Source organism: Symphodus melops (assembly GCF_947650265.1).
Source record: "Symphodus melops genome assembly, chromosome: 11".
NCBI lineage: Eukaryota > Metazoa > Chordata > Actinopteri > Labriformes > Labridae > Symphodus > Symphodus melops.
The window spans coordinates 16,638,741-16,663,314 of record NC_136701.1 but is presented as its reverse complement, the minus strand read 5'-3'; the positions used below and the strand labels follow the sequence as shown (position 1 = coordinate 16,663,314).

The 24,574-nt window shown below is 39.9% G+C and overlaps 1 protein-coding gene across 1 annotated transcript in view; it reads left to right on the top strand.

Moving 5' to 3' along the window:
* The first annotated feature begins 1,779 nt into the window (after positions 1-1,779).
* Positions 1,780-24,574, top strand: part of dclk1a (doublecortin-like kinase 1a) — a 44,181-nt gene continuing 21,386 nt past the window's right edge. Inside the window, exons 1-5 of the mRNA XM_079356508.1 lie at positions 1,780-2,180; positions 2,721-3,116; positions 3,829-4,178; positions 17,778-17,877; positions 22,016-22,123. Of these exons, the coding sequence (XP_079212634.1) occupies positions 2,756-3,116; positions 3,829-4,178; positions 17,778-17,877; positions 22,016-22,123 (919 nt within the window). The 5' untranslated portion in view covers positions 1,780-2,180; positions 2,721-2,755. The remainder of the gene's footprint in view (positions 2,181-2,720; positions 3,117-3,828; positions 4,179-17,777; positions 17,878-22,015; positions 22,124-24,574) is intronic.

Below are 24,574 nucleotides of genomic sequence, written 5' to 3'. Positions count from 1 at the left end.
AGATCTTTTCTATTTATCCACACCTTAAATATCTTAAATTCATTTGACAGTCATATATACTGCCAATTGCTGTTAATTTACGGCCAATCTTCAACACTAAAATACTGTTTTGATCTAAAACAGAAGACCAGCCAGGGACAGGTGATGTCAAAGAAGATGGGGAAGCTTGTCCACAAAAAGACAACGCTGAATCCCCATGTGGCCGATCTCCCTTTTTTTATGGATACTGAAAATGCTCCGCTTTAATGCACGCCCAATGTTGTAAGATTAAAGCTTTAGCTTTAATGGACTCCGTTTAAGTTCTATTAATAAAAATGGACCTGCAAAAACATGGATAGCCTTAGTCTTAAATGTCAAAGTTCAACACCTCTTTATATACAAGTAAATTAGATCTCAGCAAACTGCTTGGTCATGTCTCCAGAGCAAAGATGACCTCAAGGAAGAATGGCAACCATTTATTTCTTGGAAAGGCTGTATCCAATCCTATATCATTCTGATGTAATAGCGGCATTTAGTTTGCCAGCAGCTTATAAGGGTTCAAATGAACTATAACGTCATAACGTAATGGATGTGTTTATATCAACAGCTGGACTGTTGTATGTAAAGTCTATAGCATTGAGAATGAAAAGAGATTGTTGTCCTGATTTAAGTCCTTTACTTTGTCCTCCATTTTTCTTGCACTGGTCTGAAGACACATTACCTCAAATGAGCCCTGCCTTCTCTGGACTAATTTAGACATGCACCTTTTCAGCTCTGAGCTTGTGACACACTCTGGCTGTTTGTCTCTTCCCAAAATAGAAGTGAGTGATGGATAATGGATTTTTTTTTTTTTACATCTATCTGCCTCTGCCACACATTGTGATGCATTCATGTTCATACAGTCCAAAAAGCTCAGCATCATAGATCCATTCTCATTTGACCATCATACAGGTTGGATATATTCAGTGAATCGATAAATGGTTGTATTGATGAAATTTCACAACATTAAACACCACGCTAAAACAATCATGAAACATTAAACCAGTCTAAACACAATAACAGAATAAGGGTACTTTAAATGACTGGAGCTGCAATGTTCATTATCCCTGGCGGAGCTAATTGCTAACTAGCACATGGTGGGGTGTAATTGGGTGGTCTCTAGAGGCCACAATGTATCAGTAAACTTTATCTCTGGCATTGTAAGAGAGAGTATATTCTGGAGTCACAAAGCAAACAAACGTTTTAGCTGCTAGAAAAATAATAATCAATGTTATGATAAGAAGAAAAGAGCATCCTCTCAAAACTTATGTAACATGTAGTCCCTGCTGAATGTTCAAGGGATGAAATGGGCTACAACAATCATACTTGTCACACTAGCATTTACATAATTTTTAAAGCTGCATCGCATAGACTGAATACCATAGTTTGGGATTAAGCTAAACCAAGGACCCCTCTTTGTGCATTACATAACAACTCACGTGCATATATTCTTAGGGTTTGGCATAATACTGTTCTTTGCTTATAGTGCATAGTCTCCTGCACACTCTAAAACAGATAACTTTTTTGTTTAATTTAAGGCCTAATTATTCGTGTTAAAATGAAAAAAAAAAAGTGACCTCATTTGATAATGTACTTCATTAACATTATGGCTTTATCGGAAAAGCTGTTCAGTCTTTATTAAAACGTGAGCTCGATCCCCTCCAGACAACTCGTTTTTTGGTGGGGTTGGGAGGGGGAGGGGGAGGGGGGCAGGACCAGCAGCAGCAGCATCTCCAGCACGGGTGGCAAACGTGGGTTTGCATCGTAATGAGGGGGTGGGGGCGCCACTGAATGAACATCACGACAGAGTGACGTGGAGAAGGAGGAAAGGGCGGAGGAGGAGGAGGAGGAGGTGGGTGAAAAGAGAATGGGAGGGGAAGCAGCTGCTCCCTATACTTCACTTCCAATCCAGGCTCCGCTCCTTGCTCACACACACACCAACACGCGCACGGACACACACGTCGACTACTGGTTGCGGAGCACATCAACCGGACAACAAAGGGTATAGCTACACGCAGGGGGGGCTCACTGCAGCCAGGACAGGATTACAGCATTCAGTGCCAGCGACAAGCTTAACTGAACTCTTTTCCTTTTTCTACTCGGAAATAAAGCGTCAGTCAGACTGGAGGTGACCGTCAAAGAAGCGTTAATCGCTCGCGTGGGTAAGCATGTCAATTTGCTTGTAATTGTTTGAATAGATAAAGAGGTTTTTTTTGTCTCTTGCACCATTGTCACTAAAATACAAACACTGGAAACTAATATTTGTCATTGAAATGTTAGTCACAGTTTAAGTGGTATTAGAATTGCTTTAGGGTCTCTATTTTGTTATGGAAACTCTCAATTAAGGCTGTTGTTTGTTTGACTGAAGGTTGTGAATATTCATAAACAGGACATGTTTGGCTTATATCGATTCGTGACTGTCGCTGTCTCCCTTTGCAATAACTCTGCGCACTGGTGACAGGCAGAATAGTCTTGAAGCATGCTGTCCACCTCTCGGCTTAACCGCACTTAATCTGTCATTAGGGAGTTATTTTGAGACAAGGCGACCAGGGAAGTATACCGGCTTGCTGTTTTAGCTGTCGCCCACACCTCTCCCTTACCGGTTTCCTCCTTTCTCTGCGTCTCTTTGTTTTTGTTTACTCACTCGTTAGTGAAAACTTTCCCCCCCTCGTGCTTCTGTTTGTTTGCCTCCCCTCTCTCAGACAGTACGGCCGTACTTGTGAGCCTCTGCAGCGAGATGGAGATGGAGCATTTCGACGACAGGGACAAAGGTCAGAGACACGGCCGGTCCAGTGCGAAGATGAACGGGGTGCCGAGTCCCACGCACAGTGCCCACTGCAGCCTGTATCGGACCCGGACCCTGAAGACTCTGACGGAGGAGAAACGAGCCAAGAAAGTCCGTTTCTACCGCAACGGAGACCGGTACTTCAATGGGATAGTGTACGCCATCTCCACAGACAGGTTCAGGACCTTTGACGCCCTGCTGGCGGACTTGACCCGCTCCCTGTCCGACAATGTCAACCTGCCCCAAGGTGTCCGGGCCATCTACTCTCTGGATGGCTCCAAGAAGATCGTTGCTATAGACCAGCTGGTAGAGGGTGGGTATACAGCATTTCAGCACTCATTCATATTTTATGTGGTCACAGTGTTTTGTTCCTCATATGCATCTGGACTCCATGATTTCTTATGTAGTATAAAAAAACAAGCATGACACAGTTATGTCTTTCCTCTTCATCTCTTAATAAAATTAAACAAAGTAAGAGGCATCTCCTATTGAAAATATAAAATTAGAAGAAAAAAACGAACACATTTGCATGACAGGCTGGTCTGAAATCTGGTTCATAAAACATGTTTTTGGCGATCCTCTATGAAACTGGCTTAAACAATTAAACATACTCTAAATTATTATTATGTTGATTGTTTCTTTTATTCAATGACCATCTGGTCATTCAAACATGTTTGGGCTCAATTGAGGAGCTATGAGTTTTTAAAAAGTAAATGACCAGCAGAAGAAAAGTGAACAAAACCATTTTTCATATCAGTGTCATAATTTCAATATTTTTTTGTAAGGCTTATACTGCCTGCTTCTTGAATAGTTGCTTGACTTTGAGTTGTTGCACAAAGAGCTAACCTAAGCAACCATGTTCCTTCTCTTCTGTTGCTGTCCCTTCCCCATTTAAACTTTGTTTACCATCTTTGCTTCCTTTCAATTTACTTTATATTTCTTTGTATTGTTTTTGAAGTTCTTGTTTTCTTTTTTTTTTCTTTTTTTTTAAACATGCTTTATCTCTCCCTCCCTTACCCAACCAGGTGACAGCTATGTTTGCAGCTCTATTGAAGCCTACAAAAAGTTGGATTACACAAAAAATGTGAACCCAAACTGGTCAGTGAACGTCAAGGCCTCAGCGGCAGCTTCTCGCGGGCCTCCTTCCCTTGGCAGCGCCATGGCCGGTTCTCCAGAGAGCCGCGAAATCAAAGACTTCATCCGTCCAAAGCTTGTGACTGTGGTGCGAAGTGGAGTGAAGCCCCGCAAAGCTGTGAGGATCCTGCTGAACAAGAAAACAGCCCATTCCTACGAGCAAGTCCTGACTGACATCACTGACGCGATCAAGCTCGACTCTGGAGTGGTAAAGAAGATCTACACACTGGAGGGCAAATTGGTAAGAAATCTTTGGCTGTAGAAGTTAAGCAGTCAAATTTTTTAGCATTCCTAGTGTTCTTGGGGACAAAACTAAGCTTTTTTTTGGGGGGGGGGGATTTCAGACATATCTTGGACTTTGGTTTTATTATGGTTCTCAATGCTGATTGGTAAACCGCTTCCCAAGTAGATATATTTCTCAATGCCTTTTAGGACTTCTGTGTTTAAAGGCCACCTTAAATGATACAAGTATTGCACATGATAAGTGGTTCCATTGGAGAAATTGAATAGATGCTATGATAAGAGTGTTTTTGTTGCTCTTTCGTATGCGGTTTAGTATGCAACACCTCGATTCAGGCATCCTTTTTTCAAGCAAAATGGATATATCAACAGGCTGACAGAAGCATCACAATGGCTAAATATTTTATGACCCTACTCTCATTTCTCTTTCATGAGCCTTTTATGAATGAAGTGTCCCCGTTCACAGCCAGAGGTGTAGCGAGAAACAGTGACACACACTAAAAGAGGTCGAGAGAAGGTAAAGATGAAAGGAATCTATGAATGGAGCCCACGCTGTATAGGGACGTGCACCAGAGCACAGCCTCCCAACACAGAAATGAATCAGCGTTCCGGGCCCCCTTGATAGTCCACCCACCCATTTCAGCTCCCTCTCTCAGCTGTGGAGAAAATCGCTAAAAAAAGAGCACGAATAAAAGCAGCACTGTGTACACACACTTGTGCTTGTGCGTACACCTGTGGAGATATTCTCCACTTCAGCTGTGAAATGTTGTGGAAGTGGAAAAGACAGTGGCTGCACTGCAGTGAAATTAAGTCAGAGCACTTTCGCTACTCATGTACATGTTTGGTTTTTGTGAGTTGTCAAAGCTCATAGAGGGAAAATATGTCTTTCAACCTTTTGGGGATCAAGGTAATGTATGTGACAAGCATGAGCTCTCTGGTGTTTTCATGTTGGCCTTCACTTCATCTTTCCATCTCAATCGTGACCCCCCCCCCCCATTATCAGCTTCCCTGTATTCGTCTGTTTGCTCCCCTCTCTCTGCCTCTCTCCAGCTCCAAATGATCGAATGTAGCTACACAAACTACTTCTCCCTTGAATCAAATTGAATCTAATACTGTGATACAGATTGTGTATTATATGAAGGGCGATTTGCCATACTGTGTCATTCAGCAGTAGTCATCTTCTAAATGGCAAATTTGTGACTCGCTTTGATGAATCTGCTCTTTGTCCTTTGGGGCTTTCGTTTTTGATTTCTTATTTAATACTCTTTGTTACCATTTATCCCACTTCCAAAGACTGTATCCTCATACAGAATGCTGGTGCTTTCACATTGTCCTGACGTCTTGCAGTCTATTTAGTGATCCACTGGTAATTTAGTAAGAGGTCTTTCCAGATTTCCTGTCCTAAACTGCTGTTAGATCCCCACACGGGCCAATCAAATCCCAGGATCAGGGTTTTCCTTGAGAAACCTCCTGTTGGGGATTAAACTCACACTTTTGCACAGTGCCCACTAACACTGTGGCTACAATCAGTTGCAGTTATCTGGGGGATTACACAACAACTGCTGCTCTTGCCCAGTTCACCCCTTCTGAGATTGGAAATAAGACTAGTATGGTTGTGCTATTTTTAGGCACAGTATTGATTGGGCCTGTAGGCATGGTAACACAGTCTCTACCGGATGGGCTGGGCATGGCTGAGTGCAGAAACAACGCCTTCTTAGTTTTTTTGTTATTATGTGTGTGCATGTGTGGGTTAATGCATGTGGGAGAGTTTGTGTTTTTATTATTTAGAGGAAAGTGAAGTGGAGAAAAGATGATTCAGATTTTAAAGGGGTTTTAAGAATGTACTACTATCTGTATCTACTTCTGCACAGACACAGAGTCTTTGAAAATAGAACAGGATATTGGGCAGCCCTAGTTTGAGAGTTAATTAAAAGTAAAATGTGTTGTGGACAGCTAAACAAATTATGCAACAAACCCCCAATAAAAGGATTGGGTAACAATTTCCATTAGGTTGTGCTATCGCTAATTGGCACACAAGCAAAAAACCTTATTTAGTTTACATACTAAAATACAAAAGACTAGTACTCTGTCGTTTTGTACTACAAGTATAGTCAATGACATGGTGACAGTGTAATATGGGTTTGTCTAATGATGAATGGCTCACATACACTAATCACATGGGAACATCCATTGACTGCCCCTCTTTGTAGTCACCCTAGACCAAACATTTAAAGCCTGACAGAGCTCTGTTGCTAAAAAGAGAGAATTGCTACATTCTACCTACACAACATAACACAAAAAAACAAACAAACAAAAAAACACCATTTGTCATTGAAATTAAGTGTAAAGAAAATAATACAACACTCTTGTATGTGGCTAAATAAAGGTAAAGAGTTTAGAGGATTAGACACAGATGACACTTGAATATATATTATTGACTTTAGCTGAGTGCTCAAGTTAATTACCAGAGTGTGCTGCAGGATATACTTACTTTAAGGGTTAAGTTGAGTGTGTATGTGTGTGCGTGCGTGCGCGTGTGTGTGTGCTGCTGTCGTAAGCTGAGCCATGTCAGTCATTGAGCCCTCAGCAGAAGTAGGTTTCTGGGTCTTGCTGTCAGTATCTGAGTCCCAGCAGAGCGTCAGAGTCTAGAGATGGAGAGGAACTGCCTTCATTAACCCCTAAAATGAGGCCATAGACAATGGGGCAGGAAGTACATCCTAAAAGCCCTATTATTATTATTTTTTATTTTTATTTTATTTTACGTAACTACTTTGAATTTCTTTCATGCTCGTTTACATTTAATTTGAGATGTCAAGAGTTCAGTTCTGTAAAAGTTCTGCAGTTAAAGTTGGTTCAAATGAATAATGGATTATGTTTTTGGTATCTGAGGAGTTCAACTGAGAGTCTGTCTTCAGCTGAAGTCTACTCTAATGCCTCCTTATTATGCATCCTTGTTGATAAGTATTTTTGTGTTAATTCATTATCGACCAAGTTCTAAGTTTTTCAATATTATTGATTAGGTTTATGATGCTTCAGTTTTACTGTTGGTTATGCCTTGATTTGAGATTTTACTATCTGAGACCTGATGAAGGCTTTTGAGTTTCTGATAAAAGGAAGGATTTTTCTTGTCACTGTTGCCAGATGCCCACTCATTGTTCAATTTACTTTTGGTCTAAATAATAAAACAATAAATGTATGCCATTTAACACCTCACAACTTGTGAGATGGGAAAAATGGGAATAGAAATGTGACCAGTTGTGAAAATGTCTCTTTGAGCATCTAGTATGTGCCATAATTTCTTCCCAGCTTACTCTACTGTGATAGCTGTGGGTATCACCTTTCTGATTGTAACACACACATCAGTGTCAGAAACCATAAATCAAGTGTCTTAGCCACTGCTATATTGATTCCTTTATCCCCAAAGGCTCACTGTACTGCATAGGTGGTACTTTAGCTCCAACACCTCTCCCCTGGGGTAACCACAGCCTGATATTTCTTGGCAAGCTCTCCACCTTTGCCAGTTTCTATGATGATTTGATCTAGTTGCCTAGGAACCAACTGGTTGAACTGCTTTGATGGCATGCAGTAGCTTGGTAAGATGGTGTAGCTGGATTGGTCTGATCAAGAAGATAGATGACCAGTAAGTGGATTAGGACATGGACATGGCTGGCCTATTAATACAACTAATCTCTGTTTACACACACACACACACACACACACACACACACACACACACACACACACACACACACACACACACACACACACACACACACACACACACACACACACACACACGCGCACGCACGAATACACAAGAATGTTGGACCGTAGCTGCCAGACTAGTAAGGCTCACGCACATTTAAGCATGAACACATTAACAAACACTTGTTTTAATGGGCCCGTCTAGATTTCTACTCATGCATCACAAACTCACTCAACTAGTGCACAAAGTGATGCCACTCATTCACCGCTGTGGTTGTTTGTAGTCTGCTTTTTGAGTATCTCATTAATCAGCTCCTTAGTATGTAGTGTAGGCAAGAAGACATTCACTGCTAACACTAATACAAGGCTCACCAAAGACATATTGACTGTGATTATTTGGTCTTATCTTGCGGATAAGATGGGACTGTCTGTCTGTGGGTCAATCTGCAACATAATCTTCTGAAATAACCTAAATGAACCACTATGTAAGGGACTGCCATGAAAATGTGCCCATTTATGCGTCACAAACGATAAATCCTACAGAAATGTGTTACTTGACTTTATACACATACCACCAGCATGTTGAGATTTTAACAACATGTCACTGTTTTTACATCGACTTAAATACTAACATCACCTTAGTAACAGTATTTTCATCAGCCTCAGGTGTTCTTTATGTGTAGTATTGGAAAAGAACATTTCTGCACACTAGAACATAACCATAATACATATTGAATGCAATTTTAATCCTAGCATGTTCATAGCATTTAGGTTCTTATTTCCGCTGTACAAATGATAGTCTCATAGAGCTGCCAGCAAGCCTGTAGACTTATATTTGCCGTATTTCAACATTCTGTCTGTCTGTCTGTCTGTCGGCAGTGGGTTTGAGACTACTCTTCTTAAAACATCGCACTGCTTTGAAGCCGCATGTTGCCCCCAGTTGCTTGCGTTCTGAAGAGTTTAATCCTGGTTTTCGATGACCCTGTTGCATCATTCATGTAAAAACAACAATAGTCATATTTGTTGTGAACAGTTTACACACTCATTTGCACTGATTTTACATACTGATGAAATGGCCCAAACAAAGGTTGTATGTGAGAGTGACGATGTACCACTTGTTTACCATCTGCAGTGCAGCTCTCACTTCTCAAACTGCATTGCTGACCTGCTCTTCTCCTTGGTGGCAAGGCTGACAAGCTTTTAACATCCTTTTATGATCATTTCTCCTTTCTTTGAAGCCTCCTTCTTCTCTCTACCTCCGATTCTCTATTCATTTCATTCTCTCCCTACCCATTGCTGTTTTTACCTCCCTCTCTATCTGCAGTTATGCAATCTTTAGTTCTCTTTCAAAACATGGGCTTTCTTCGCCTAGATCAGCTGTCAATCCTTCCTCTGAGCTCCTTTCTCTCACTATTCTTTCCTATCTCTCTCTGTAGCTTGTTGTCAACATGTCATGCTTTTTTTACAGCTGTTTATTCCTTGTTTAATTAGCACACACTGCATGCACCCCCAAATCCAAGAGCTGCAACATATGGCATCACTCTCCCTCCTCCACGGTCTGTTTCACCTTCTCTCCTTCCTCTCTTTGCTGTGCCTCCCACCATTTTACTTCATTTATTTTTTTAGATTGTCTGACTTTTTTTTTGTCCCCTCCCTGTCCCCCTTTTCCTTTTGGGCCTGTTTCCAGCTCTGCAGGCAATAGAGAGAGAGTGCAAACTCCAGCAATGTCACTTGAAAATATTGCATATTCTGACAAGCAGGGACAATGTTTTGCGTCTCATGTACTATTCAGGCAGTTTTCTCAACTCGAAACTGTTTTTTTTGTTAATGTGTCACTTTTTCTGCGTAGAAGGATTGTGGGAAGAAAAATCTGCCTGCTGTTGATCTGCTGAGTCACAGCTACTCAGCCCAGCACTGTGTGTGTGCATCAAAAGTAGAGAGTGAATGTGTGTCATGCACGTAGTTCGCAATGTATTGGCTTTAATACAGTTTATTTGAAGTTAATGACATGGATGGGATATGGCTTTTGAAGCAAGCCTCTGCAGATGATTAAACTCTTTTTTCTTTTTTTTAAACTGTGCGTAAGGGCGGTGCTGTTTCAGATGATGCCGTTTGTTTGTCTCTGTTGCAGTCAGTTTTTTTTTAGTTTGTGTGTCTTTGTTTTCCCGCAGAGAGTGTTTGTGACAGATTGGAAGGCTATCTGTAGTCAGGACCTGCTGCCAAATTAGGATCGATGACAGACTTTGGCGGAGACTATTGAGGACCCCGTCATACAACGAGCTACCTCATCATGCACACATTGTCTGAATCACGCACTACCTGACTGACTCACTCTCAAGTCCCTCTCTTAACTATATCTGCAACTTGAAAGAACATGTCCCAGCTTTAGATGCTTTCGGTTGCTCTCAGATCTGGGCTGTCAGATCATAGACGTCAACATTTTGTTGAATCATTATTGAAACACGAGGCCAGATTATGAACATAAGCGGGAACATTGCTTCTCTAAGCCTCTTTTCAAAACAAAGTGTTGTACATCCTGAACCAATGCCTTCAATGTTGCACTAGCAGTCTCTTTTAGCCCTATTAGCATACATATAGGGCACACATATGGCTGTCAACCTCAAAGGTCCTCTGAGTTCATTCTCCATGCTTGCATCTTTTAAATGAAGTCAATTAAACTTTTATTTTTTCATTCTAGTTTTTAGTGTACAGTAAATGCATACCACGATCAAAACTATATACTTTTTTTTGCATCAATTTAATTAAATGTATAGATTATTGAAGATACTTAAGAAACAAACTTTCTTAAAGAAGACTCACTTATTACCACCTTTCCCTGCTGTGTCCTAATATTACACACATCCCATTGTGTCAGTGTTCACTTTTAACCCGTATACTGACACAATCAAACCCTTCAGACTCCCACTCACACTCATCCTAGAAAACGGATTCAAACCTGCATCATAAAGAGAGGATGCAGATCAAAAAGGAAGAATTAATTAGGGATTTGGGTTTAAGGGGGGGTGGGGTTGAATGAAGACAAATCATTATAAGCTTACTTAATAAACCAGATTTGCATGTGACAGAATTGTTAAGTTAGAAATGGAGGGAGTGGAGGCAGATGTTGATTGATGTCTTTTTTTATCGAGAAACGGCAGTGCCAAATTTCTTATTTTTTATTCATTTCATGATTGCAGAAAGTTTGACTCCCTGAAGACACATGAAAGACAGGAAAAAAGCATCAACATTCTTGGAGAAACATTCTAAAACAAAGTTTGCGATCCCCTTATGGAGAGCAGAAGCTGTTACATAAGTTGTTATGTAACACCACAGCCATCCAGCAGCCTGGCAGTCTGCTGTGCTGGTTTGAGGTTTAAACCGAACCAGTGCCAACTCAGGCCACTGCACAGTTAATTGGCCTCACATCAGTGTGGCTGTCTTTTCCTCTGTTTGTTTCTCGTTTCCTGACCCCTTCACTTATTCCCATGCCGTCAGGTTCTCTGATAAAATGGGGCAATGTGCACTCTACTGATTGAGGCAGCGGGAGGTCATGCACGGTGTGAATTCTCCCCTGTGGGTGCGGATGTTTTTTTCCCCTTCCCCTTAACTCTTTCAGATCGATTTCTGTCTACCTTTCTCTCTCCTCTTGACAGTCTGTGTCGCTCTTTTCTTGTCTTTTTCTGTGCCTCCCTTCAGCCTCAGAGAAAATCATTTGAATAGCCCTGGAAAGAAAGGAAGACAATTTTTGCTGTGTCATTCCAGGAGTAAGACTCAGATTTTTTTTTTTTGTGAATCATTAAGCGCTCTAGTGTTGTCATTACATATGCAATTGAATGAATCAATTATTTTGCCTGTAAGTTTGCTGCAACTGTAGGAGAGCAAACACGCTTTCCCTTAACGAGTGCCTTGTTCTTTACAACTGTATGTCAAACTTAGTTTTTAGTATCATAAACAAGGTTGCATTCAATTCAGAGACACATTATGGAACTGCAACACACTGTTGTGGTAATATCTATCTCTGTCAGTCAGTTTCTTTTTCATTTTACATTTTAAAACTATTTTTCTTCAGACGCTCTATATATTTGACACAAATACTTTGCCCTTTCTGTTTCTGTCTGTCTCTGGCTTGTAACAACACACCCATCTGTTATTCTGTCAGCCTGCCTGTCTTGCAGCATCTTTCCATCTGTTCATCCTTTCATCCATCAGTCTGTGTCTCCAGTCCTGCAGTGTTAAATGTTTCAGAGCAGCCCGAAATGTCGTGCCTGCCAGCTGCAGTAGATTCAGCACCACAGACAGCTCCACCCGGCTAAGCTGCTCTGGCAGAGCGCAGCGACGGCTCAGTCCTCCGAAATGTGCTCTGTCTTTGGGCAGGATAATGTTGACCTCCGTGTGTCCTCACTGTGACCAATCTGAGTCTATTGTTGCTCACGAGATTAGTGGCTGAGTCCTCAATCTCTTCTTCTTCTTTTTTCCCCCTGTGAACGTCAGTCTTAGTCGCTGAGAAATCCCTCTATTTTTTTATCAGAGCTGGACCACAAGGACAAATCCAACCAAACCTTTTTTTCTATTGAAATCCACAAAAAAATGTTTTTGAGTAATTTTTTGTTTTATTATATAATAATATTTACATACATTTTGATTTAACCTATTACTTCTTTAATCAATTTTATTATAAAGATCTTTTATTATGAATATGCTGCCAGACAGGTTCAAGTGGGCACGACAGACAGAAAACATGAAATACATTTTAAAAAAGATCAGGACATTTTGTCAAGACTAAGAAATTAAGAACTATGAGTAAAGCTCACAATAATCCAAATTAAAATCCAGTAGTCTATGAATTTCAGACAATACCACAAAACATTAATCGGTACAATGAAATAGTTGATGTTCAAATACTAAATCTCACTCTTAATTCTGTATTGCTTATCTTACTTTATCTTGCACTTGCAAAAGTGTAAACGTGTTCTTGCACGTTTATACTTTAACGTCCTCTGATTGGCTGTCAGAAACTCCCTCCAAAAATCGAGGAGCTGACGGATGCGTCCTTTAGTAGACCTGATGTCTGACAGGCAGACAGAAATAGCCCCATCTAAATGAGCAGAGCGAGCCCTGCTGTCACGGATCATTTGTTCCCTGCAGCTTATTCACAGGAGCTGCTGAAGAGAACATCCCATACCGTTTGAACACAAAAAGCTGATGTTTCACACCATGTGTAGCAGACGAACAATAAAAGGTGCATTTCCTTAAAGAAAACAATCAAGCTTTTTTTAAGGTCAATTGTTTGTGCGTTCTCATAAAGTTTAGATGAGAGAGTGCTAACTTTATGTTTAGAAAGTCCATGCACAGCTGTTGGTCTCTTCCCACTCACATTCCCATGTGTCCTTGAGAACCCTAACTAAAATTCAGCACAGATGCTCCTCAGTCCTCCCTCAAGACTTACACCAAACAGAAATCCAGATTTAAAGTGTTTTTTGCATGTCCTGCCACTGTTGGCTAACGCAAATAGAACCACATGGGGTTTGAGTCCCAGTGTATTTCACGTGTTGATATTCGAGTTCTTACACAACACATCCTTCTTATTCTCAGATCAGTTAGAAGTTATTCTCATTGGAATTATCTCTGTGTATCTAAAATCCTGCTGGATATCTGAATACTTGTTCTTTATATTATCTAATAAGTAGATATCTTGCTTATCTCTGTCATCCTGCTTTTCTGATGGTACTGTAAATCTTTAAGTAGTTATTAAAGAGCGCCCCCATGTGGTGACAGTCATTGTCTCAGTTTGTGACCTACCTTCTAAGTCGTGGTGTGGGGCTAACAATATTTCTCACTGTACAGAATCAAGGTCAGAACAAACTCTTTTTGTCATTGATGAAAATGAACAAAAAGCAGAGAGGATAAATGACCAAGGGGGGAGAGAAACAGGCACTTTTGCAGCATTTTTCTGACTGCACACTAGGTGGCGCTGTTAGAACACAAATATGTTTAGTGAGGAACACTCAGTGAAAAGGAATTTATGTAACACCATTTTTTAATGGAGACATATTCTGTAGATTTATGTAATTCTTATTTTTTGATTTGTTGTTTATCTAGTAATGTTTTAAATATACATACACTTTTTTTTTTTTTCACCGAACTCCAGTAGATGATAAACCTACCTCTTATGGTGATTGTTGACAGTAAAGTAAGAGGACAGGAGATGCTCAGATATGTTTGATGTGACACACAATCCTTAAACCTGCTCATCATTAACCTTAAACTTTTGGTCTGGGTTGTGAAGCTTCAAACCAAAATAATGCAATTACATAAGCTTCAAAAAGCCCTTTTTAATGCCAGCCTGTGTTTTTAATCGTCGCGAGCCAGTCTTATCCCCCATGTCCCACTTTAATAAAGATGTGTGAGAGTTGATGGAGGGATATGAAATTGCCAATTTCCACACTCCTCTGCTCTTTTCTCCTTGTGCTTATTATAGTCGCCACTTGCTCCTCTCCAGCGTTGCTTTGTTTGTTTCTTCCTGTCCTTGTTTTTTTTTTTTTTTAGCAGCGCTGGATGTTGTGTAACTGCACTGCTTCTCTGTGAGAACTGAGCACCAGAGACATAAACGCAGCTTGTTTTGTCATCAGGCTCTGAGAACAGCTCAGAGTAGCAGTCAGGAATAGATCTCCTCTTTCTGTATTGCTCGATTTCATCCTGTCTGTTCGCTTTCTCACTAAGTCAGGGGGGGTTCATTTAATCTTTGACAATGGGGCTGGGGGGGGGGGGGACTTCTCTCATCGTTGTTTAACTTAGGATCCCATTGTTTCAACATCAGTTTGTTTGTTTTTTACCAGGAGCAGTAGCATTAGTGTTTCAGCATAGTTGCTGGGTGTCACTGTGTGTATGTGTGTGTGTGTGTGTGTGTGTGAAGGTTCATGTGTGTGTTTTTATGTTTGATGACACAGTTCTGTCTGGTATCGTGCCCATAGTAGATAGAATATGAATGATGGAGCTCTCTATCACACTGTGCACATCATGCAGTCAGTGGCACGCACCAGCCATGCACAGATGCCTGGAGGGCACAATCACCATGGCAACCATACTTTTTTCACACCCTTCTCAGTATAGTATCCAGTTTATGTTTGTGTGTTGCTTCAGTTTATAATCACTTCACAGGTGCCCTACATTAAGGCTGTCCCTGTTTCTTCTTGTTTCTCTTTGGAAAAACGCCTCTTCATAATCACTTTTTGGGTGTGAGTGTTCTTTGTTAGCTTTTGCTGTACATTCCTGGTCCACTACATTTGCTATTTAAAGATGAGCTGCAGCCTCCTCTTAGTTGTTTCCAGTAGCAGCAACGGTTCTTGCCTGGGGATGTGACTGGACTGACTCAGAAATCCAACAAAAACCCTCTCTGACAGAAACACAACTTTCAACAGGATGATTGTTTTTGGCCTTTCTAAAGAGCAAAAGCCTAAAAATAATGAAATATATCCTGAAGTTTAAAAATAGAGAAGATTGCTCAGTGAGACGTTTCTTCTACCGTTAGAGTTATACAGCCAACTCTATCAGTCCCATCAACTGAAAATGTGCACTCTACAAAGCTAGACAATTACTGAATTACTGGCTAAGAAAGGTATACAACTATTGGAAAAATATAGCTAGCTACTAGCAAACAACTAGCTAGTATCAATGTGCTCCTGTTTAAACAACCAAAAAAAGACAGTTCATTTGCACCAAGCAGTAACCTCTACTGTTAAAAAAATGAAGCCAATTTGGAAGTGAAACAAAAAAAGTTTCTTGGGACTGGCTTGAGACCAACTGCACACAGATTTGTTACCGGAAAGAACAGTTTTGCAAATCTGTGTGCACGTATTATGACACGTATTGATTAACTATGAATAAATAAATAAACAGAAAACATAGATGTAGTCATCCCACTTCAGTTCATTGATTTTTTAAAAATGATTGATTCGTTATTAACCTCTCCCTACAGCCCAACAAGATACTATTGCATCACTGCAAGAAGTACAAGGAAGCATGTCTATGATTATATGACAGAAGAATACAGCTCAGCCAAGAAGAGCTCAAACTATATTAATCAAAAGTTTACATTTATTCAAAACAGCTTATGTAAGAACTACACAGCAAGAAATACAAAACTGAGATGGAAGATAATGTGAAAATTCCCCCCCTACACACATACACGCACACAAACACACTACAGCTAAGTGTAGAAGTGGCCAAAGCTTTACATCAGTGCAGACACTGGGGAAATGTTAACAACAACCACATCTGTATCACAGCCATCTAGTTATGAAGTCAAGCCGCTCGCCCCAACAAAGCAATATGCACTCTGTTATGAAACCATAATATTATTGCTTGCTAACAAACACACACACACACACACACACACACACACACACACACACACACACACACACACACACACACACATTGAGCCTTGATATGAAAGTTAAATGAAAATGATCCACAGTCCACAGAGAGTGTGTGTCTTAGATTGAACATACTTTTCTCTCTCCCCATTGGCTCTTTCAGGGTTTGTGGGGCGGTAAAACAGGATGACGCCCATCCCCACGTGCACACAAAGGCTCACACTTAAAGAAGGAATGGCGTCTTTGCTGTTTGTAGGTTATCTGTTGATAACGCTGTTACATCAGCTGTGACTTTCTTTTGGGGCATGTTTATTGGCCTAATAGAAATCTAAATGGTTTCTTGGATGTTAATTGCTATGAAAATGCAATGAAGGGAACTTTGTATTTATGTGTTATCTCCAGGCAGTGCCAGACGTGCATGCTGCCTAAATTTTAATAGCTCCTAATAGCATTTTTGGTAGGAGATTTGTCATAGCAGATGAATGAACTTTTGTCTCCCCATGAAAGCTCCCTCTGTGACTCTAGCATCGCCTATCATGAAATATAATTTAGAATATTGATGGCTTGGGATTGAAATGTGATTGTTGGCCTGTGGGGTGTAATTAAAGTTGCCTGACTAAATCACGCAGAGTTTGGATCAGATATGGAATGAGCTGTCGACTAGATTAAATAGAAAATAATGAACAGCATTTTGCTTTTCTTTGCTTGGTTGTCATAATAAAGCATACATGTACAGATTGAAAGAAAACAAACGGCGTGTCTCGGGCTGACAAAACGAACATGTTGAGACTTTAGTTTCTTGAAGAAGGTTTTAATTTGGCTTGCTAATTAAGACAAAAAACTGTTTTTAATCTCTCGAGCCTCATTCCAAAAATGTCAAACATCTCTCTTTTGAGCACTTCGTTGCTCATGAATTAAATCTCCCTCTGTTGTCTTAGTTTCTCACTTTGATTAGTTACTCATTACCATTCATAAGATGTTGGACTTTAGGGAACAGACCCAGTCTTGATGTCCAGTGTATGTGCTGCATAGAATCAGCAAATCTGTGAGTCAGCAAGGTCTCATAATAGGTTCTGAAGGACTTATTAAGTGCAGGGAAACAAAGTGCTGAATCTCAGGGATATTGCAGGCATGTTGTATTATGTTCATGGACTCAAAAGAGCAGGAAACAATCAGACGCCCTAAAAGTGTTTTTTTGGTCTCAACATCATTGATACGTATGCCTTTCACAGGAATGGGGCTAGCAGTTAAAACTATTAGAGACCCAGGCATCATGTTATCCCGACTCCTCACTAGATACTCTTTATTTAAAAATCTGCAGTGGTGTTGGAAAATGTCTGTACTTAGACATTCACCTTACCATAACAAACGGTTCCCCATCAGTGTAAATCTGTCATAGCTCTTGGAAGCTGCCATCTGTTAAACTATTAAGCTTAGCTGAAAAGGCTGTGTTCCCTATTGTCTTTAATCACCTAGGATCTAAAAGAAGTCTTGATGGAAATCTTCTCTTTGTTTTCCAGGTTTCTTGTCTACATGACTTCTTCGGCGATGAGGACATTTTTGTGGCGTGTGGACCAGAGAAATTTCGCTACCAGGATGACTTGATGTTGGATGAAAGTGGTGAGGCCAATATCCTTACTGGTATTTTGTATTATTCTGTTCACTCATCTGATCGCTTCTTTTGTTGTTTGTTTTCCTTCCCTTTCTTTCAATTCTGGCCAAAGCACTGATTGTTTAAAAGCTTTTTCTGTGCATTTTTTTTTTTTTTACTATAATTTAAGAAACATTTTTCATTGATGCAATGATACAAAATAGGAACTCTAAGATTGTATTCTGTTGTTTCAGTTAATCTGATATTAGGGCATATTATTTAGTGCTTTTCAGTTTGGTCTATTTAGCAACTAATCAACAGTAAAAGTTTATCAGAAATGTTCTGGTTTCACTTTTACCCAAGGATCAGAGAGACAGCTCTGGTAAATGTCTTCATGTGTACCTATAATAATATCACCTAACCTGTGAAACACAAAACTTTAGATTGTTTTGAAAAGCTCGTTGCTGCTGGTGTTATTCTAAACTCTCTTAGATTTTCTAAAAATTCTTATATTAAATGCTAATATTTAAAGTAATCATAAATAATTCAAATAAACATGAGTATAAGGTTTTACTTTTATTACTCAAGTTATGATAATACATTATCTTAGTCCTGAGACAACTGTGATTATGGATTTACAATTGAAACTTTTTCAAACAGGACTTGTGTTCTTTAGGCAACTCTGTATAAAGAGCTGCTCTTTGAAAAAATAAATACAGACAGACCGGGTTTTGTTTAACCACATCTCTCTCTCTCTCTCTCTCTCTCTCTCTCTCTCTCTCTCTCTCTCTCTCTCTCTCTCTCTCTCTCTCTCTCTCTCTCTCTCTCTCTCTCTCTCTCTCTCTCTCTCTCTCTCTGTGCATATTTCAGTTCAGGCAGGTAAGATTTAGTAACCATGGTTACAGGGCCCTTTGTATCGGAAATTAAAGCTTAATCTCATCCCTTTTTTATTTAAAAAAAAAAAAGATGACATTTTGATACAAAATATGTTAAATCTCTACATTAATGGGTTGTCAAAATGGCTCATATTCAGGATTTTGCGTACATTTTCATCTTTTAATTTTAATTTTATTAATGTCATTTCTTGGGTATTTTGATACTTACGTGCATTGGCCATTGTGTGAAAGGAACCTGATTTCAATGTAAGATAAGAAAGAGGAGTCAAAACTGGATGATGATGATTAAATGCTGCAGACGAGGCAATAAAGTGCATAAAATGGATCAAAATGCATGATACCAAATGTTTGGTGCTAAACATTTGTTTTGACAGGGAATCATTATAGAATGTTTTTTAATCATAACTTTTTTTTTCTTACATTTTCTCTGAATTGATTTGTTAAAAAAATCAATCATTTTTCTTTCCTGTGTTCTGTCTTCTTCTACATTATGCTTATCCCCAATTACATCATGCCTTTTCACTTTCACAGTACCCCTTGTCTTCTGCCTGCATGACACATCTCTGTGGTTCAGGTGGCAGAGGACTGTGTGGGCTGTTCAGTTCATTACGCTCCATTGTCTCCTGCCACTCCTCTTCTCCTCTTGGAATTAAAAAACGTCTGCTGCATTTAAGACATCGTCTAATCTATTGTATATTTGTCCCGTCTCCCTCTCCTCAGCCTGGTTCTCCATTGTGGGGCTGCTGAGGATACACCATGTCCTCACTTCACCCGTCTGGCTTCTCTGTCTGAAACGCTTCTGCCATTTGGTGCTCATTTGTATTCTCATGCTCTCATCTCCCATCCTGCCTCCTACATGAATGAGTGTGCACTGGCTTTTGTTCAGAGTTTTATTTAATGTATTTGTTCACCCTTGTATACCCTTATCCATTAAATAATATCCATCACACCTGGGATTCCAAAGCCCCTTCCTTCTTTTGTCTTCCCATCTCTTCTGTCACACTCCCTTTTCATGTGCATAAGATAATATCTAGCTGCCATTTTCTTTCCTAAAGACCCCAAAACAATCTCCCACATCCCTTAACGCGTCTAAAGACTACGTTTACAAGGAGTCTGCTTTTTCATACCTTACGAAAGATTTTACATTTTCCTAATTTAATTCAACTGTATGTAGTTTGGATGAATCACACGCACACACACACACACACACACACACACACACAAACCCCCACCCCACCCCTACACACACACAACCCCCCCCCCCCCCACACACACACAATTAGTTAGAATTCCTTTACATTTAATTCATATATCATATTTCAGCAACAAGGCAATTAAAGTTCTTCACGCAAGACTTTTAGAGCATCATGACGAGTGGCAAAAGAAACTCATAAGATAGCACTAAAGTTAGAAAAAAAGCTTTTATTAAACTAAATAAAACCCCAAATGCTAAATAGACAGTTAAACGTAATGAAAAACGTATGAAATAAAGAATTACAATTACAGTTCCGTGTTATTAAATTAGACTCATCAATATAATTTGGTAGAGGGCATATGCTAAAGGGAAAATCATCAGCCTTGACTTAAAAGAACAAAGACTTTCAGAGGACTCTCCTCATATACTCAATGCTGTTACACTGCACATTGTTTTGAAAGGTTCTTAGGAAATGGGGCGGTCACCATGGGCATATGGGGATTTTTCCTACACACGTTATGCTTCAGTCCTTGAATTAAAAAAAACCCCATCTCTGGCTTGTCAGCACATTTATCTTTCATTGCTTAATCTTTCTTTGCTGGCCCTTAACACTAACCTTCACTCAATGCATTGTGTTGGACACACAGTATGTCATTTCTGCTGCTTGGTTCTCTCAATCAAAACGAGAATAAGAAAAGACATTGTGTCATATTGTCCTTTAACAGTGTAAGAACATGACATGTCCTCTTCAAATGATAGTGTTGGAAAAGCAATTTCATTTTTTGACATCACGAACAGAAGTACAAGAGTCAGTGTAATGTTAAACTGACATCATTTCACTCGAATTAAATAGCTGTAGGAAGGATTTTAGCAAATGTAATCAGTTAACAGCTTCCTTCCTCACTCTCAGAAACCTTAGTTAATGTTTCCCTGGAAGACAGGCAACCAATTGAAATGAACCATTACCTCAATTTAGTTGCACATTTCTCCAATTTGGAAGTAGTTTGAAATGTTGTATAAAAGCATGTAATCGGACAAAATACTCACAAACAGGACTAGGTTTTTTTGTTTTTTTTAATGAATGCGTGAATGTCACATATTAAACTGTTAATGTTAACCCTAAGTTAAATGTTTAACATTCTGTTGACTTGAATTCGTCAGATTTGTGTTCCTACATTAAGTGTGAATACAAACCAGACACAGAGAGCACAGTTTGACACCTCTTCATGACCTGAGAGACCGTGCAGAAGACAGAGGGCAAAAGGCAGAGATAGACAGACGGGAGAGCGGCGCGACAAACAAAACAGACAGTGTGACAAAAGACAGTCTGAGCTCAAGACAACTTTACCTCCTCCACTCAGCATCACTATAATTATCGCCTCGCTCTCCCTATGGCAAACTGTCATCACGTTAACACTCCACATTGTACATTAATCATTGGGCCGCAACGTCTGCCACACAAGCGAAGAACACACACATGCCCTCTCTCACACATACACACACCTCGAAGACTGGGTATAATTTCCTCTTCTTGCTGGTCTAAAATGGTAACGAGCTTTAATGGGGTTGGGTTAATGAACAGGAGAGGAGCAACATTTTTGCAAAGAAAACAGGGAGTGTGTGTGTGTGTGTGTGTGTGTGTGTGATCACGTGGCTCATTTACTAGGACTGCCTGTGTGTGAAATACCAGACCTTTGTGAGTCATAGCTGTCACTCCAACACTTCAATAATTGCATTTGGAAAGTGAGCTCGGTGAAGGTCAGAACTTGCAGGCGACCTGAATGTTAAAAAAATGACAGCAGTGTGGAACACGTGTTTTGTGATTTTTTTTTCCTGCAAAAGTTAAGGACAAAATCAATCATATTACTAAACGAAAGTTGGTTAGAAATGCATCAAACTTGTTTGGCAGTTATGTTCAGTTTTTCTTTCAGCATGTGTGTGTGTGTGTTACAAAATACATGATCAAGTCATGGTTTTAAATGACCTATTTTGTCCTTTAGTGCATCATTTCATGTACCAACAAATTTCCCTGTTCTTACATCCATATCCGTATCTTCATTATCTCTTTGCTTGTAGAGTGCCGTGTGGTAAGGTCTGTAAACTACGGGAAGATGTCTGGATCCCTAACTCGGAGTTCTCCAAGGACCATTGTCCAATCACAACGCAGCAAGTCCCCTGCATCTGGTAAGACAGTGTGATCATTTTTATCTTATTTTTCTACCTCAATACAATTTAAGTTGGTAACCTTTTGCTTTAAGACCCCTGTACATAAAACGTATATTTTGGATGTAAAGTATAGGAAAAAGTTTGGAAGTTGTTTGTATCTTCATGCATCCTTCTGTGATTGCTTAGTGTTTTCTAGCTCATTACTTAATCAGTGTCGCAGCAAATGAAAACAGTATGACTACACACTGCATGAAATCAGAGCTCTGCGGAGTGTCTGGCAGTGTTTACTATGTGTGTGTGTGTGCGTATGTGTGTCTTGCTGTACACAGAATATGAATTCAAATGAGAATGATTTCATAAGGGAGTTGATAAAAAGGCAAACAGAACGAAGAGGTTAAAAAAAATGAGAGAGGGAGTGAAGAGGAGAGGAGAGGGAAATAAGAAGATCCGTTGGTGACTCAATCCTGCAGCTCCCCACCAGCCAGTCTTCACCTGACATACTAATGAAATGCAATAGAAATGTGGAGAGCTTGCACTAGTACCTGCTGCATGGTCTCTGTCTAATAATTATGCTTTTATGACCGGGACAAAACAAAGAAACACTTACTTGGCAACAGGAATGCACAAATCATGTGATCATGATCGTTTTGTGGTTGCACACACGTTCAGTCTGGTTCAAAGCTGCTGAGGACTTGGTGATGCATTTGCAGCTTTAACAAATATCAGGTCTTTTTTTGTATCTGATTGCACAGCTTGAGCTTAGACTGTGTGCAAAACAAATATCAGATCTGTTATGCTGGGGAATGGTCTGCTGGATGATGTAACATACAGAAACTCGCTTCACCTGCTCTTCAGCAAAAAAAAACAAAAAAAAAACATGCACAGCTACAAATGTGTTTATTTTTTACTTAACAGTCATGTGACATTGCAGAGTTAAAACAAACAAACAGCAGTAGCAGTGGAGGGAAGGGAGAGATAAAGGGTAGAAAAGAGGTGAGGAGGGATGTTGGGAGGATAACTTGGTTGAACAGAGAAAGTTCAGGATGCTGTTGTCTTGCAGACATCAAAAAAAGGTTAGACGAGTGAGTCATGTGCTATCAGATCTGTCTGGTATGAAGGTGTATAGTATGTTTGTGTCTGTGTCAGAGAAAGAGAGAGAGAGACGCTGAGACAGATAGGGGAAAATAAGACTGACTTGTCTTGGTTGCCATGGAAACATAGCACAGTAGGAGGATGTAGATACAGACACAATAGCCTGTGACACCCATATATGGCTTTGGCTTCCTGTTTTATGGCCTGCAGTCGAGCTGACTGATGCTCGGCCCTCGCTGGAACCCTGAGTCAGAGCGTACCAACTTTTCTCACTTCTGAGAAATGTTTCCCCTCCGGTGCTGCTTCTGCTGCTTAAATCATCAAATGTTCCGGGATTGGTGATGTTTACTGTGCTGTGTTTATTCCCTGCAACATCATCAGTTTGGTACCAGAGGAGGGTTTAGAGCAACATGCATGGTGAAAATTAAAAAATCAATGCATCCCTCTGTTGATTGACCCTGACTGACGTCCTTTTGTTTGCTAATGTTCACCGTCAATATTATCCTAGGAGTTGTTTTTGTTTTTACAATAAAAGCACATTCTGCCCTCTTCCCCTGAGGACAACTAGTAAAAGAATTATGACATCAGTCAACAACAGCTGACACTGTGTAATATGCCTTTTGTTGTTACTTCACATGTTCAGATGAAGACCCCGCTGGATAAAGTCTCAGCACTAAAGATGGAAATCAGATCAATCACAATATCACCCATTCTTATGGTATAATGAAGGAAGGAAAAACGATTGGTTGTTGTAAACGGTATCACTAAATAAAGTCAGTAGTTTGAAACCTTGCTTGAGGTCTTCAGTTGTTCTGAAGGCAGGCTAAAGTCAGCTTATTATGAGCCATATTTGCTTGTACGTCAGGCAGCTATCGCAAGTGTTTATAGAAAATATGGCGGAAGGTGAGAAGAAGGTCAGGTGACATAGTATACAGAGGAAAAATCTCAAAATAATGACATTTTCAATGTACTAACTAGTCATCTATGCATTGGATGAAAGGTTATTGTCTATGGAACAAACTATGATAGTCATTGATGGTCAGATGGCCAAGCTCCTGGAAGTCATATGCACTTCAAATTGTGCATTTATGTCAGAAAAAGTCAGACGATGGACATTGAAACTTTACACATGTTTAATCTAATCTATTGCTTTCTCAGACTAGATGCCCAGATAAGCAGCTCTTGTCCAGAACACAAGCCCTCTGAGAAATATGCTGAATTAATTCATAAGCAGGGTAACAAAAAGAGCTTATCAGACTGGTCATTGCACTGAAGGTCTCAGTCTAATGAAGTCAATTAATCAATGGTCGTTATATAAGCCTAGTCCTGACAAACCATTCAGGAATACACAAACTGTTTCAGTTATGATTTCACTCA